We start from the raw sequence: 16,224 nt of genomic DNA on the forward strand, positions 1-16,224 counted from the left end.
CCTTGAATATAAGGTTGATCCGGAATTTTAGTCAAAAACTTGTCCAAGTCTGACTTAAATCCTGCTACTGGATCAACGCCTACATAAGCCCTACGAATATTTGAGGACAGCAAATTGAACCATGAAGGAGCCCGAGAAAGAAGAGAGGTGGACTTCATTGAATCAGAGACTTACAAACATCTAGGGGGGGACGTTCAAGCAGCCAGCAATGGCTGGGAATGGGGCTCGTCATTGGGACCGGATGCCAAAAGTGAAAGATTCATTAAGCCTGTAGTTTCCCCTCTGATCACTCCGTTACAACAAATATTTCAAAAAAAAGTCCGGGGAAGTTCCGACATTTTGGACGAACCAGCAAGGGACTTCAGTATTTCATGGGAGGAACAGAGAGGGAGTCCGTCAAAAATCATTGTGACCTCGGCATCCTTGTGAGTGACAACCTGAAATCTCCCTGCACATTAGAACCATAGCAAGAAAGGCAAACGTCATCCTTGGACAAGTCAAGATATCATTCTCGTTCCAGACAAAGGAAACTTTTCTAGGAATATACAAAACATATGTCCGCCCTCACCTTGAGTTTGCTGATCAGTCATGGAACCCCTGGTTGAAGAAGGACATTGAAGTGATTGATAGAGTGCACAGGAGGGCAGTTGAAATATTAGAGAACGCAATGTCGAATGGTAACCTAAGGAGAATATATTTACGTTACAGCATAACCAATAGTATCCATTTTGCTGATATTGTTGTTCCTTGCCAACTTGTATCAGTTTGGAAGGTGCCGCACTGTGTGATCTCTTCACTCTTGAACGGTCTGACAGTGATTGAGGTATGTTTCAGGGCTCTCTTGTTGGACGCTTCTTGATGAGCCTCAATGGGGCCACGTTCGCCTGGGCGCCAGTGTCCACAACAGCTTGGAGTTGGACCTCTCCGACCCCCAAGACGACGGACAATGCGGGTGGTGCGTTGGTGCGTTCCCTGTTGCTGGTCACGGCAAGGATGGGCAGTTTCTTCTTCCTGGGGTTACGGCTCCCCGCAGTAGCCACAGGTCTTGCCATTCTTGCTTCCAGCGCCATGGTGCGAGGCTCGGAAGTGTGCCTGCTTTGAGTATGTTCCACCTAGTCCAAGCATGGAGACGTGATTTGGCAGGTCCGTGTTTATTGGCTGGTCGATCTCGGCCTCCATCTGGAATGCTTGGCGGATCTTGTTCCCTTGGCCTCTTGCCATGAGAGAGGTTTTGACTCCTCGTGCCTTAAACCGGAGTTTGCTAAGGGACCATTTATGTTGGAGGGCTTTGGCTTGGATGGATTGCAACAACGTCCTTCAGAGTGACTGATGCCTGGTGAGAAACTCCTTGGATTCCGTGTTGGTGAACCCGCTGCAAGCCGCCAGTCCCGCAAGGCTGTCCAGGAAGTCGGAGAACGGCTCCCCGCCTTCTGGAATGATTCCAGGAGGATGTTGAGGGACTGATACTCAGATGCTTCATCCTTGTATCGTTCACAGAGGAAGCTCATGATGTCGCTATAGGTGGCTCCATTAACTCTGAAGTCCGGGAAGTGAGCTTCTAGGATGCGGGTGGTAGGGATCTCCAGTGCCAGCTCCAAGAGCGTCTTCCATGACCTGTTGCCGGCTGCGTCCTCTGCGTCTGGCCTCTTCCCGTGCCCAAGGTAGCTATCCTCAAAGGCCTCAAATTGCTTGGACCATAGCTAGAATGCCTCATTCGGTTCGCTTTTGGAGTGGGCCATGTGATTAAAAACGGGGGGGCATGGTGGAATGGTGAAAGTGCGGCATGATGTACTTCGTACTTCCTTTTTCGTGCTGGGGTTCTCAAATCCTCGTTGCCATTGAAATGTCAGTCTTCCATCGAGGGTTTCTGGTGGAATGCGCTCTTCCGAAGATCTCGCTAATTGGCTCGTCGGGGTGACCAGGCTTGGCCTGTTTTATGAGCCCAAACGCAACAGCAGTGTAAAGTTCAAAACATGAATGCCAAGTGGACAAAAGGTTATTAGATACCATGGATGATTCCGCGCTATGTGGGCTCCCTGACAAAAGACTGGAAGAACAGGAGAGAGCAAGAGAGTGTAACTACATGTAAATGAAAATAAACAGAAAGTTCGTGCAAAAAAACGGAAGAAAGAATAAAGTCCATTAGATCGGGGAGAAGAAATTCTCCGAACCATCGTCGTCCTTCGAGCCGGATCGTGCGGCTAAGGTATTGAACCGGATCCTGCGGCAGGGATCTTGTGGGCTGGATCGTGCGGCCAGGGGTTGGCCGGATCAGCCCAGGAAACGGGATTGGGTTGACCAACGGGCTTGACGCACATCGCATTGTCGATAACCGAGTTGTCACCGACGTTATGGAGGAGACTGAGCTGAACAACGCGGCCAATACTCCTGTTCACGGCAGCATGGAAGCGGGCAAGAAAGCTCTCACAGTGGAGAAGCGCTCCATCACGCTTCAATTGAAGAAACTTGAGGAGGCTCTCGGTAAGGAGACACCATGGTCGAGAACGTTGCTCAGCATGAGAATCAAGGAAGTGGATGATACCCTTGGGAGACTCGAAGGGATTACTAACGGCCTAATGCAACAAGACCAATGGGCATTCGTTCAGGACTACCACGCTACGGAAAGGGATCGGGTTCAGGAGATGGCGGCAAGAGTTCTCGACCACATTGAAGCTAGAAGAGATGAGGCCAGTACATCTTTTCCATCGGGGATACAAACCTACGGAATTTCAAAGCAACTCTTCAGGCCCAGAAGCGCGTGGCCTTTGAAAAGGCCCAAGACGACGTCAAGCAAGCTCAGGCAAGGGTTCAGGATGCCCAAACAACGTTACTACAAGCTAAGGAGATTGAAGACCGAATCTTTGAGGAATTAGAGGAGGTTCAACTTGGATCTCAAGCTGGAGATTTCGAGACTGAATGCCAAGATGAAACGGAGCCCAAAGGGAATTGGATGGGCAATCCGGAGCGCTTTTCCAATGATGTATATGGACGGACTGGACACATCCATACCTCAATTGACGTGAGAATGCCGGTTTTCAATGGGGATTTTCTGGCCTTCTAAGAGTGGGCAAACATGTACCAGTCCCTTGTTCACTCAACTGATTGGTCCTCGGCCGAAAAGATGGGACTTAAAAAGGCCTCCATGGATGAGAGGTGCAAAAAACTAATTGCTGGCTATGGTAATAGTGAAACCCATTATTTTGCGGCCCTCAAGACCCTTCACAAGGTGTTCGGCAATGATTGGCTCCTGGTAGAGGCCCATCAACGGGAGTTGGAAAGATTGCCTAACGTTAGACCAAAAGACCCAGAAAGCCCGGCCGACTTTGCTCTCTCAGTCCAAGGCCATATTCTAGTAATACGGGAGAAGGTGTCGAAATCTGACGCAATCTGGGGTCAGCTTGAACGTAGCCTGGAGAGAAAGTTGGACCAGGACCTATTTAGGCTTTGGGAAGCGCATTGCCCACCGGGGAAGAAAGTGGGAAGAATCAATGAGTTGTGTGACTGGCTCCTGGCCATGGTTCACAGTGACCAACGGTATCACAGAGAAGGCATGTCTAACCCCAAGAATCTACCCCCAGGCAGAGGAGGAAGGTCTCGGAATCACGTTACAACTGCTGCCTCACAGAAATGTCCAAAGTGTACGGGATGTCACCTCTTGGCTGAATGTTCGGACTTCATAGCTATGAGAGGAGAAAACAAAATGGCCTTTGTTCGGGACAATCAGTGCTGTTTTGGATGTCTCCGTCGTGGTCATACTAGCCGTCAATGCAGGTCCAAGAAACAATGCGCGAAGTGTGAACGCTATCACCACCCACTGCTCCATTCTGGAGACCATCTATGGAAAGTCTAGGATAAACTACCCCCAGATCAAGCTATCAGCCACAACGTCTCTAAAGACCAACACATCGTGTTAGGCATCATTCCTCTCAAGTGCCAGGGTCCAAATGGGATAGTGATTGTCAATGGACTAATTGATGAGGGATCAGATTCGGGAAGAGCTCTTCCGATCTCAACACATCGTGTTAGGCATCATTCCTCTCAAGTGCCAGGGTCCAAATGGGATAGTGATTGTCAATGGACTAATTGATGAGGGATCAGATTCGACTCCGATGAGTGAGAAGGTCTTCAAAAAGCTCGGTCTGGGCGGAACTCCAGGGTCATTAGTGATACATGGGACCACAACCACATCCTCATTAAGGTCATTCAGTGGATCAATCCAAGTTGGGGACCCTAAGAGTTCCAGGGATTACCCCCTGGATGTACGATCACTCCCAACTGTATGTAAGGGTCTACGTGGCATGAATTGGTCTACCTTGAAGGGTCGCTGGAGCCATTTACAAGATCTCCCATTGGCCGACAACTGTAGCCAAGTGGATGTGCTCTAGGGACTCGACGCTGGTCCACTCATTGAGTCCCTAGAAGAGAGAAGGGGAAGACCAGGAGAACCATATGCCTTCAGGACTCGACTGGGGTGGGTGTGCAGGGGCCCAGTGTGCTCGGAAGTTGAAAGGGATGTCAGTCAGGTGGGATTCATCAACTTTACACAAGAGGCGACGCAATCCTGGATCAGAGGCTGAGCGACTTCTTTTGCACTGAAAGATATGGATCAGAAGGACGATCCAATGAGAAAAGTATGAGCCTTCAGGAAGAATATGCTCTGAAGACCATTCAAGCAAATACAAGGAAACTCCCTGGCGAACCTGGCTACCAAGTCGCCCTCCCGTGGATCCCAGGTGAACCCCGCCCTGAGAACAATAAGAGACTGGTGGAGCGGAGGTTCAAAGGTCTAGAACGTCGCTTTTCTAGAGACCAAACGTTCAGGACGGCCTATTTCAAGGCCATGGAAAAGACAATAGGAGAGGGTTATGCCGTGAAAGCCACCAACCAAAACGAGCTTAACCACTCAAACCAAGCCTACTTACCTCATCATGGGGTCTGGAAAAAAGACGAGATATCAGGGAGAGTAGTGTTTGATTCCGCTGCTCGATTCAATGGAAGAAGCCTAAACGATTCTCTTCTTGTTGGTCCACCTCTACAACAAGACCTTATGGATGTCCTTCTACGCTTTAGAGACCGTTGCTGTCTTAGGGGATATAGAAGCCCTGTTCAGTCGCATCCAGATGAACTGGGATGATGGAAGGTATCACCAATTTCTATGGAGGGACGGTGGGGGGCAGAGGCTGAACGTGTATCAAATGACTGGGGTCGTCTTCGGAGACACTCCATCCCCTTGCCTAGCAATCTCAACTCTGTTGAGAACTGCTGAGGACGCTGCCTGTAGTAGCGATGCCAAGCAGGCAATCAAGCAACAGTTCTACGTCGATGACTACCTGAACAGTCACGAGGACCCAGAAGAGGCATTGAGGCTGGCACATGAAGTGAAAGACACACTCGCAGAAGGAAACTTTAACCTCAGGGGTTGGCGAACCAATCACCCAGTGGTTGCTCAAGGATTCGGGATTTCTGTTCAAGAACGCAATGAGCCACTTCTGCATGAAGAAGCTTGCGTTCGGGTACTTGGGCTGGTTTGGGATTCAAGGTTGGATCACCTTACATTCAGAGTACAAGAAGGCCCATTAACCCTCACTCGACGGGGCCTGTTGAGTCGATTAGCTGGGCTCTATGACCCATTGGGCCTGATTGCTCCTGTTACTGTGGCAGGAAAGATTCACATGAAGGGTATTGTACTCAGAGGTCATGACTGGGACGAAAAGGTGGATGATGAAGAGGCCTGGTGGTGGGAAAAGTGGAATTAAAGCTTACAAGATTTGAACAGAACCTCTTTTCCGAGCTGTCTCTTCCCATTGTCAGGAGGAGATGTACAAAAGGAGTGCCACATTTTCTGTGATGCATCAGAAGATGCCTTTTGCGCGGTAGCTTATATCCGGTCCTACCAACCACTTGGTCCCGTTCACATGCGCATGGTTTGTGCCAAAACCCGAGTTTCGTCTAAAAAACCCATGACTATACCCAAATTGGAGCTTCAGGCGGCTGTACTGGCTGCAAGATTAGCTGATCACTTAAAGCAGACTTTAAGGGAGAAAATTTCAAAGTGTACATTCCCGACTGACCGGTGTTGGATTGCCAGTGTTGCCCAGACGTTCAAACCCTTTGTTGCCTGCAGGATTGGAGAGATGCAAAGTCTCATTCTAGCCAGAGAATGGAGGCACATCCCTGGCAAGGAAAACCCGGCCGACCTCGGAACCCGGGCTGCAATCCCCCTGAGTCAAGAGTCCCTCCAACGTGGGATTTTAGGACCAATCTTCCTGAACACAATCTGTGGAAGTTGGCCCCCGGACATCGAGATCCGTGAGACAGAAGAGGAACAAAGGCAGAAATATCGTAAAGCGGCCGCCCTCAACTTTGTGGGAGACGCCACCAATGATCTTCAGGAGCTTTTGGGCGAGCCAGCTATAGATGGTCAAACCGAAAAGCACACCCTCTCAGGACTCATTGCTCAGGCTCAGAGAGAATCCTTCCCTGAGGACTTCAGTGGGCAAGGTGATTTCACCCCAAAACATTCATCAAGGATGAAGAGTTTATTGCCTTTCATTGATCAAGAGGGCAATATCCGTGCTCAAGGGCGTTTGAGCAGTGCGCAAGTGGGCTACGACCAAAGGCACCCAATAATCCTTTGCCCTCGTCATCCCCTAACTAAGTTGATCCTCAGAGAGGAGCACACCAAAGACCACCACCCAGGAGTGAACCAAGGTCTGGCTATGGTTCGTCAAAAATTCTGAGTTTTAAGGGGCAGAGAGGCCGTCAGGAAGGTGCGGTCGGAGTGCCGTGTGTGCCAGAAGTTAGAAGCCCGTCCAGCCCGTCAAGAAATGGCGGATCTTCCCACCGAGTGATTTGCCATGGCCAAACCTCCGTTTTGGAACACATCAGTCGACCTCTTTGGGCCATTGGAAGTGTTGGTCTTGAGGAATAAAATCGAGAAGAGGTGGGGCGTGTTGTTTGCCTGTATGACCACTAGGGCAGTCCACCTAGAGGTAGCTCCGTCCCTCAGTACCCAGGATTTTCTGAACACCCTTCGCAATTTTGTCAACCTACGAGGGAAACCGGACCTCCTTTATTGTGACAACGGTACTAATTTTGTCGGTGCTCACGCCCTGCTAGGCGAACTTGAGCGTGAAGTGGCGGGCTCAGCCAAGACCCGTTAGCTCATCACATCAAATGGAAATTCCAGGTTCCAGCAGCCCCACATTGGGGAGGGGTGCATGAATCCGTGGTAAAATCTGCGAAGAAGGCTATTATTTGAGTTCTGGAAGGGGATCAAGAAGCTAGACGCCATCTCCGAGACCATGAACTATGGACGGTGTTCTGTGGAGTGACCGGCCTGCTGAATGTGCGTCCCCTGACTTACGAAGGTGCAGATGTGGGAGATGCACAAGCGTTGACCCCTAATCATTTTTTTATTGATGCGGGCCAACGCGACTGTTCCACCAGGCAAATACCAATCTATGGATCCCAGAAAGCACTTTAACTACGTCCAGGGAGTGGTGGATAGGATTTGGACTAGATGGACAACTGAATACCTACCCACTCTCCTGACGCGAAACAAATGGTGAACAAGGATGGAAAATATTACGATTGAAATGGAAGTGCTCGTAGTGGGAACCAATCAACCACGATCTGTGTGGAAGGCTGGAACCGTGATCCTCGTCCATCCTGGTAAGGATGGGTTAGTCCGAGCAGTGACGGTCCGCACACCAGAAGGAACTATCCAAAGACCAATTGGGAAGGTCTGCCCTCTCATCCCCTTGAAAAGACTGCCCAAGACGGGAGACCCGACATCCCGCGCCGGAATGGGGGGAGGAATGGACAAAAGGTTGTTAGCCACCATGGATGATTCCGCGCTATGTGGGCTCCCTGACGAAAAACCGGAAGAACAGGAGAGAGCAAGAGAGTGTAACAACATGTAAGTGAAAATAAACAGAAAGTTCGTGTGAAAAAACGGAAGAAAGAATACAGTTCATTAGATAGGGGAGAAAAAATTCTCCGAACCAATCAGCACAGGAAGAAATACTGACATTACTAATACAAAGCTTCTGAAGTGGAGCAATGAAGATAATAAGAAAACACCTGACTTGACATAATGTTTGTCACTAATGGATCCCTTGATCTTAAGTTATTGCTTGCTGCCACAAATGAAACTTCTTAACCAATTGAGAACCTTGCCTTGGATCCCAAAAGGCCATGATCTAACTTGTTAAAGGCCTTGGCAAAGCCAAGATAGATTGCAACGACTCGACCTCGATAAGAGTTGCCTTTTCAGCTGAAATAATTTTGAAATAAAGTTGAAAAAAATGAGAAAAGAAGCTGAGAAAACACGCAAAATAACTTGGAAAAAGTTGTGAAAATGTTCAATTTTCATCTGTGAACTTGAACTTAGCAGAACGACATCTTTGGCTGGTCTTTTTCTAGAGCACGCCGGCTTTTGATTAATGGTCAACCTTATTTTGAGAACATTGTGATCTGACAGGCTTCTAAGTGTCCAATGGACATACTGGATCAGATCAGGGTATTAGAAAAGACCAAGTCCAGTACGGTACTCGCATTGGTGGCTTCACTTCCAAACCCAAAATATACATAAAATGTGAAATATCCTTTACATGCAATGAAACTTGTTTCATGACATAACAGAGATAACACATATTTTGGCCATGTCTAGTTATTATAATACAAGCCGAGAACCGGCGCTGGATCCTACAAGTTCTTGATTGAGCAAATGATGATACCGTTTCTGTTAATGTCATTTGAATTTCAGCTCCCAGTAATCAAAGAATTGGGCGAGGCTGCTTATGATTTTGTATTTGAAGGAAGCGAACTTCTGGCCAACGTCACCGCAGGATTAGATCCAGCAACATGTAAGTAAATTCATCATCATTATTTTGCCTATTTTTGTAGATTTATTTTGTGATAATCAAAGTACATTTCATGCATCAATAGGTATTATAAGTGTTCTGAATTGAGGTTCTTGCTCATTGAAGTTAATCTAGTCATGTATATAAAAGCCATACTAGTCAAGAAAAAAGGCAGTCACGAAGCGTTCACAGCATGGCTCAGTCAGCTAACCGGCTGCTGCCCCCCAAGCAACTCTCCCCATGCAAGGGGATGGTGCGTGTGGCTCTCCCTTTGGTGGGATTGAGTGTGTTGCCCTGGAGGTAGTGGGTAGAGCTGTGAGCCCAGTGTGTGGGCAATCTGACCCTTGTCTTGTCAGAGGGCAGATGCCTTATGCTCGTGACTCGGCTGGCACCGTGACCCGCACGGATGGCGGCGTGATCTACCCTGATGGCACCTTGATCCGCCCGGATGGCACCTTGACCCACCCGGATGGCACCGTGACCCACTCAGATGACACCGTGATCCCCCAATTGGTTGACCTGTAAACCCGGATAGCCTGTAAACCCGGTTGTTTCCCGAACCCCGTCTGGTTGGCATGTGAATCCCGGTATCCCCACTCTCCCATTGACTCCCAGCCCCCGTGTGTGAGGGAGATGTTCTGAATTTGCTCATTTAAGTTAATCTAGTCATGTAAATAAAAGCCATACTAGTCAAGAACAAAGGCAGTCACAAAGCGTTCACAACAATAGTAGGCCCGTTTTTATTGCTCTCACTCCAGAAGGTGATAACATTGGGCAAAATCACCCACTAAAGACGGAAAAACTACTCCCTAATTGGGTTAGTGGATTTCCAGTGAGAGGATTTTTATCTAGGTAATGTCCAAACATTATGTCTGTTCTATGCCCAATGAGGTCATCATCTTGATATGATAGATGAATGTAGTATAGGGTGAATGATAGTGCACGGAACGGGGTTTATTGACATTTCTTGAGGAAGTGTATGTTAACATCATGTGAAAACCACGGAAGTCGTTGAACTGCCCATTGTGTAGTCCGTTTGGCGGTCAAATGTCGACCAAATGCCAACCCAATGCTCGCAGAGCCGTCGTAATCCATCATAACTAGCTCCTCCAGCCCTTGATCATAGATGGACGGTGTCACAGGAACCGGTCGTATCAAAGAGATTTGGGATTTGGTGTGAATCAATCTGTACGTCGTTCCTTTCACCAAGGAAAAGCTCCAGTACCCGAGGGCCTGGTCAGCCCAGCTACAACCATGGGTTAGGAATGTCGAGTACAGATTTGAAGGGAAGAGAAACAGGAAATCCCGGTCTACCACAATCGGTTATCACAACCCTCTCAGATCCAATGAGGAATTTGTTAGAACCGGCAGTCGCATTTTGTTTCTCGAGAAGAACAGAGTTACCCTTCGTCCTTCAATGAGGACAGAAGTCTCAATTCAGAGCTCGAGGAGAGAAGTCAGTTTTTGCACCTCTCCAAGGAGGAATCACCTGCCATTCCTAAGTGCTGAAATTTCGCTATTGTTAAAGAGCGAGAAAAATGAGAACTGTTTCGAAGGACAGAGATTTTCGTCATATGGAAGTAGGAGGACCAGGAAGCCGTGCAGAGAAGCAAGAGGACCTGGGACAGTGCCGAGTCTGACTACAGCACTTCGTCACTCTGTCAGTGTACCTTCAATCCCGTCGAGTGGAAGTCATCCGAGGATCTACATTGAACCATCTCAACACGGATCGAACAAAAATAAAAAAAGCCATTTGCTTCTTATGTGAATATCCCCCTTTCCATCAGCCCAACTATTACTCCACTTTTTCTACTGAAGCGAGACAGCTGGTAGGCGGTGGGTTTTTGATGAATAAAGTAGATTGAAGTGTAGAGTTTGCCTTGAAGAGTAGCCTAGATTTCCCAGACGACCGAGATCGCTCTGACATCGTAGGGAGTAGAGGTAGCAAGTGATTTGTATTCAACTGTATCTGAAGTTCATCACTCTTGTAGCAGAAATCAGTTGTTAGACTTTAGAGTAGAGTTCAACTTTGACAGCCTCATTTAGACTAGGATAGTGACCACATTTTGAAGATTGGCCCAGGAGTTTCCAGACAACCGAGATTGATCTGGGACTGTGGGGAGTAGAGGTAGCTAGGGATTTGTATCCTTAGTTAATTGATTGATGATGAAGTAGCTGAAAATGGCAGAAAGTGCCAGAAAGTGGCATAAAATAGCGGAAAGTGACAGAAAATGGTAGAAAGTGGCAGAAAATGGCAGAAAGTGGCAGAAAATGGTAGAAGTTGATCGAAGGTGGTCAAAAATGGCCGCCGGTGTTTAGAATGACCGATCTTGATTCTAAAAGATATGAAAGACAAGAAGGATCATATGGGTTGGGTAAGTTTTTCAAGTGTTCTTTGCTACAAAGCATATTGATATATTGGCTGAAATACAAAATGTTCCTCAAATATTGAAATTTATACTGTTTGATGGTTGATTGACTTGATAACAATTACAGCTTTTTTTCAAAGTCATCAAAATGGTTATGGAATACGATACATCTTTTTAAATGAAATTGTCGTCATTTTGACTTTAAAAGTAGCAAATAGCATTAAATAGCATCCTTGACTCAAATCGATTGTGTCTCGGCAAAATTCAAACTCGATCACACTCCAATGACGTTTAGTAGTTGTATCTCACATTCGATGCAAAATGCTCATCCCAACGTGTCAAAACTATATACAAGTAGGCTTAAAAATTAATGGAAATGGTCGTAAATACTAGAAAAAGTTGATTTAGAAGAATGCAAATAATTTTATCTTCGGCCATTTTTTGCCACTTTTGGGACCAATTTCTGCCAGGTGGTAGAAAATGGCTTTTAATAATTTCTCATCCCTGATTGTGATAAATGAGGTATTTTTTTTATATATAGCACCTAAATTTTTATCCAAGAAATTCAAATCATAGCCAAAACGAATGCATATCTAGTCACTCACTTCGGAATGAAATTTAAATCTGCCAGATGTACAATCTCGGTTATTATCAAGTCATTTTGACTAAAGATAGGTTAGCCTCATGGCAACTCTACTCATGATCGATTGTTGGGGCAAAATTCAAGCTCCATTCAGAGTCGAGTGATATTTCTTGATTTGAAGAAAGTGGCAGAAATTCCTTCAAAGGCGAATTTTGCAATCGCTGACCATTTGGTCTAAAGTAGTTACGAGGAGTCGAAAATAGTTAAACAAGGTCTATCCTTAGATCATCTCGTTATTTCATCATAGTGAAGTATTGACCGGCAAATATAATCGAAAGGAGGAGACGTGGTGTAGTGGATAGCGTAGTTTCCTAATATGAGAGAAGTCACTGGTTCGAATCTCCACCCCGACCATTCTCAAGGAAACTTTTAGACGCTAACCCTGCTCACAGACGGAGAACCAAACGGATACGGACACAAAACTGCCTATCGGAAAAAAGTATAAGGACGATGTGATGGCTGGCTTTGCTGGCGGGGCGATGCCCATCTCTCCGACCCCAGCACCCAAATAACAATTACTCATACACAATGGGATTTCGGTCGTTTTCAGATTTGTGACCGTTCCCTGCAGATGTCTTTATAGATCATGAAAGCAATACATACCTAGTGCAAGAAGGCGAGGAGCATGAGTTCCCCAGCTGGCCATTTATGGATTTGGCGTATTATGATTTCATATTTTCATTACAAATTTTTGCCGCTACTTCATAACCTCTGTCAGCTGACGCCTCAAATGGCGGACGTGACTTTTTTACCCCTCCAACAACAATATTGTTTTAATGGTTTTAAGTCGATAGAATAATTCCAACTGCGATACCACTGGCTGGGGCCACGCCCTCCAACAGTGGCCCCCCATAAATCTGTGATATACCCCGTTCAGTGCACCTCCCCTTCCATTCCTTCCTCTTCCCAGATTCCCCGGGCCACGTCTTTTTCAAGAGGTGAGCTTCTAGCTCTCGAACCTTCTTCCTCTTTCCAATCATCCGCAGATTTCCTCCTTACTTATGAATGTGTCAGTGTGGAATTACCCCAGGATATTGAGGTTGAAAAAATATGTGGTTAAGCAAGTTCGTTTGGGACATTCTGAACTGAGCCACTGCTTAGGGATTTTCTCATATTCTTGAGCTTAGCAGAACTGATGACTTTGGTCAGTTTGGACTTGTCTGTCACAAGGCTAGAATTCTCAAGGCTCTCCCAACAGTACTAAATAGTTCAATGGATGGCGAAAAGGTGGATCATATAGATGACTCATGTAAAAGACGCGTCATCTCCTTTTGCCTGGTTGTCGCCGATTGGTCAAGAGCAGCTGATCATGGGCGATGAAAAACCTCAAAACAAACGAGTCGTTTGGAACACTCGCTCTTGACTCACTGTTGTTAGTACAAATGGCAATCATTTCGTTGATCCCCTTGATGATTTTTTGAGTTAATATGACTTTCATCTCTTTGTGGACTTCACGTGGGTAGAGATGGGCGGGGCATACTCTGCCCTGGAACGTACAAATGGGATCGAACTATCAGCCAGATAGCACATTTTACCAACAAACCACCCACCCACCCTGACCGGCCAATGTCGATTAATATTCCAGTTAGAAAAAGGTTCTAATGGAAGTGTTTTGGCAGATCTGAGGCACAACTTCATTCATTGAGAACCCCTGGACATGCCTGAACTCGGAGGATCAAAGTCCCATCCAATGCCTTATCAAGGAAAATGCAAGATTGCATTGTTGACGAGAGTGAACAAAAATCCAAGCTTCAAAGTGCCTTTCTTCCTCAATTAGACCCATAAGAAGCACTCCTCTTTGCATTGGAGGCAAGAATAATTCTAAGAGGATGTAATAACAGCCAATGTTGTTAGAATATTGCCGTCGTCTAGTTTTGATGCCGAAACACTCACTCCTCACTCTCCATGGATGTGGAGCCCGTACATTAGGAACATAATCCATCTCATTATTTCTGGTCGATTTCTGGCTTCGTTTATTGTATTGCTTACAGATACTGCCACTTGAAAACACGTATTTGACCAATGTTTGTCACCTTAATTTGTGTTCAAAATTCGTGGTGTTGAATAATCTTGCTGTACGGCAGATATAAAGGGACGTTATCTGATTGACCTCGCTCACTCTCAGATGTTTTGTACTACTTCCACTTCCTGGTCATCGCTGGTATTTGTAAAATTAAAATAGGAAGATCAATTTGTTCGCATTATTGATGGGTTCCTCTACTTAACTATTTCGTAATCAGCGACTTCATATTGGGTGCAGTGCTGACCTCCACCTTTGGACCTTCCATTTTTGCCCAAATACGCCAATTACGTCGACAAAAACTTTACAGCTACCAAAACCAAGTTTGAAATGTGGTAAATTTAGGCATTATTTTTATCTCCAAGTCTCCATGAGCGTTGCCAGTCATGCAATGTGGCAACCAATTAAGAAGGGGTTCCTGCTATAGTGGATTATATCGCCTCGAACGGCGGACCTCAAACGGCGGACCTCGAACCCAAAATGGGACATACCTTGGTTTGTTCCAAGGAGAAACCCTGCTTCTTGAAGTTTTTTCGGGTTCATCGTTTCACCGTGTCTTTGCCTGTGTCGCTAGTATCGAGATGACGCATCTTTCCTTTCGTAATCTTTACATGGTCTCTCCAAATGACAGCTTTTTCTGCAGCAACTGTTGAGTGGATGTTCACACTGGGTAACGTCCGTAACATAATGAACGTCTTTTTCTTGCCTTGTGAAGCCAGTTATTGCTTAAGACGTCTAGGCTGAATTGCTGGAAATATAGAGTCTTAAAGACAAAATTCCAAGTATGTTTGGACAAATCTGGATTAAGATAAATAGGAAAAAAACGCTGGGAACACCTACTGGGGACGCCTTTAAATCAAAAAACGACGGAAACGCACTGTGAACCGTTTGCTTTGACACCGTATTTCTATCTTGGCTTAATATCCAAATATTTTTTGCTCAAACAAGCCGGTGGTTTGAAATAATTGGCAAGTCTTACCTAAGCAAGATGTAGGCTGGCTAGGCACCCTTTCTAGACTTGCTCCCTTGAATCCCATCAGCGGCTGATTTTTCGTGATTATTTGAATTACTTGATATCCCTTGATATCTATTTGTCAAAACATGATTGTCTGGCTAGTACTTATTGCTTAGCCAGCACCACACATCGTAACTGAAAACAAGACCAATGCTAATTCCCTTTCCCAATAATGCTTATTGCCTTTCCCAGTAAGGTAGTAAATTTCCAATAAATGGTGAAAAGATAATTGTGCGGCAGCGATGGATGGAGTGGAGGCTGCCACAGATATCTGACCTCGCTAGAAATTTTCACGATATGACAGAATAAGAACGGACAATTATTGGATGGTTGTTTAAGGGCAGGCGATGTTGACACTATTTTGTTACAGCCTATCTAGTTCTGGGGCTGCCGACCCCGTCATAGAGTGCGTAACATCTCTCTTTCTTTTTTCAGCATATACCAGTAGTACAGGGTCTTTGTCAAGATCGTGATTACATTTTGTCAAAGATTGATGTAAAATTCCGAATAATGAAGCTGTAACTAACTCATAGTTTGCTTTTATGTTCCAGCGCCACATCTATTTCGAGAATGTTGTTGGATGGCTGAGAAAAGAGGATCCGTCGGAGAAACAGTGTATCATATATGTTTTCTGATGCAAACTCCAACACACCTTGCCTTGGGAAGAAGGCTTTTGAAATGGTATCCAAAACTCATTATTGATGTCTATCTATCTGAAGAGTATTATGGTGAGTTAAACCAAAATAATGATCTTTTCTGGAAAATGATACATTTTATGTATTTTAGGAGAAAATGTTCTGCACATGTCTGTCGTAGCAGAAGATCCTACTACTGTGAAATATTTACTAGATCAAGGTGTTGATATTCACGAACGTTGCTATGGGAACTTTATGTGCCCTGAGGATCAAAAAGCATCGAGATCGGATTCGTTGGATCATGAGATTGTTGATGTTTGCACAAAATCGAATTATCAAGGGTAACTTCTCTCGAACGACATGGATTTCGATCTTAATATATTTCAAGATGCGATGCGCGCTTTGCTGGCCGTGCAAGGCTTAACTCTCCGACCCTAGCACCTAAAAACTTAAAACAGGGCGAAAATGTGGAATTTGAAGATAGTGATAAGAAATGTTAAAGATAGTAGCAAAAGGGTTGGTTTCAGTTCAACAAGGCTTACTCTGGGCCGGTCCGTTGTTTTGTCCATTTGGGCCCCGACGTTATATTATCTTATTACTATTACCATCATTATTTTGACGACTCCGTTATCACTACTGGGAGTGGGATTTCTAGCAGTCCAAGACAAAAAAAAA

At 45.7% G+C, this 16,224-nt stretch overlaps 1 protein-coding gene across 4 annotated transcripts in view; it reads left to right on the top strand.

Moving 5' to 3' along the window:
- Positions 1-16,224, top strand: part of LOC131888650 (transient receptor potential cation channel subfamily V member 5-like) — a 68,467-nt gene that overhangs the window by 11,610 nt on the left and 40,633 nt on the right. For 3 of the 4 annotated variants that reach the window (XM_059237556.1, XM_059237557.1, XM_059237558.1), the window contains 3 exons: positions 8,771-8,870; positions 15,466-15,642; positions 15,701-15,890. In XM_059237556.1, the coding sequence (XP_059093539.1) occupies positions 8,771-8,870; positions 15,466-15,642; positions 15,701-15,890 (467 nt within the window). Of the gene's footprint in view, positions 1-5,172; positions 7,922-8,770; positions 8,871-15,465; positions 15,643-15,700; positions 15,891-16,224 lie in introns of those variants that run through there. The other variant, XM_059237559.1, reaches the window with a different exon arrangement.

This window comes from Tigriopus californicus, chromosome 10, assembly GCF_007210705.1.
Source record: "Tigriopus californicus strain San Diego chromosome 10, Tcal_SD_v2.1, whole genome shotgun sequence".
Classification (NCBI taxonomy): Eukaryota; Metazoa; Arthropoda; class Copepoda; order Harpacticoida; family Harpacticidae; genus Tigriopus; species Tigriopus californicus.